Source organism: Antrostomus carolinensis, unplaced genomic scaffold (genome assembly GCF_000700745.2).
Source record: "Antrostomus carolinensis isolate BGI_N321 unplaced genomic scaffold, ASM70074v2 scaffold32572, whole genome shotgun sequence".
Lineage (NCBI taxonomy): Eukaryota > Metazoa > Chordata > Aves > Caprimulgiformes > Caprimulgidae > Antrostomus > Antrostomus carolinensis.
The window spans coordinates 3,089-3,699 of record NW_010300719.1 but is presented as its reverse complement, the minus strand read 5'-3'; the positions used below and the strand labels follow the sequence as shown (position 1 = coordinate 3,699).

The following is a 611-nucleotide window of genomic DNA, read 5'->3' as shown; positions in this document are numbered from 1 at the left end:
CACTGGTAACACCCCTTGCCCGATGCTGTGTCCCCCCCAGCACAGCAAAGCCCCAGCCCCTCACCCCCTGCTTTGGCTGCAGGCCCCTGGTCCAAGCCAGCCTGTGCCAGAGGGCTCCATGCCCACGGATCCACCCTCGGCTGTGGCTTGTGCCTCAAGCAGAGCGGGATCCGGGCAGCCCTGGAGCTGGGGCAGCGGGGTTTGGGGCAGGCAGCCAGGCAGCAGCCGCTGCTCTCGCCTCCCCGGGGAGGAGCGGGTATTTATAGGCACTGATGGAGGGACCTTGGGAGGGCTGGGGCCTCCCAGGGAGCAAGTTCTCGGAGAAGAGGAACCGAAATAGCTGAAGCACAGGGGAGGAGGAAGGGGTGAGCGTGGAGTCAGGGTGTGCAGCTGACAGTTTCACCTTCCCGTGGTCGTCGCCTACGTCATGGCCGTCACGGAGCTGAGCTTCCAGGAGGTGCTGGACGCCGTCCGAGCCGCCCGGCCCGTCGCCAACCCCAACCCCGGCTTCAGGCAGCAGCTGACCGAGTTTGATGGCGCCGCAGCCCGAAAGGTGGGACCAGCCTCTGCCTCCTGTGCTCTGCTCCACAGCTCAGCCTGCCCATGGGTCT

The 611-nt window shown here is 66.6% G+C and overlaps 1 protein-coding gene across 1 annotated transcript in view; it reads left to right on the top strand.

The window, feature by feature from the left end:
- The first annotated feature begins 415 nt into the window (after positions 1 to 415).
- Positions 416 to 611, top strand: part of LOC104521285 (dual specificity protein phosphatase 15) — a 600-nt gene continuing 404 nt past the window's right edge. Inside the window, exon 1 of the mRNA XM_010163230.1 lies at positions 416 to 553. Coding sequence (XP_010161532.1) covers positions 428 to 553 — 126 coding nt within the window. The 5' untranslated portion in view covers positions 416 to 427. The remainder of the gene's footprint in view (positions 554 to 611) is intronic.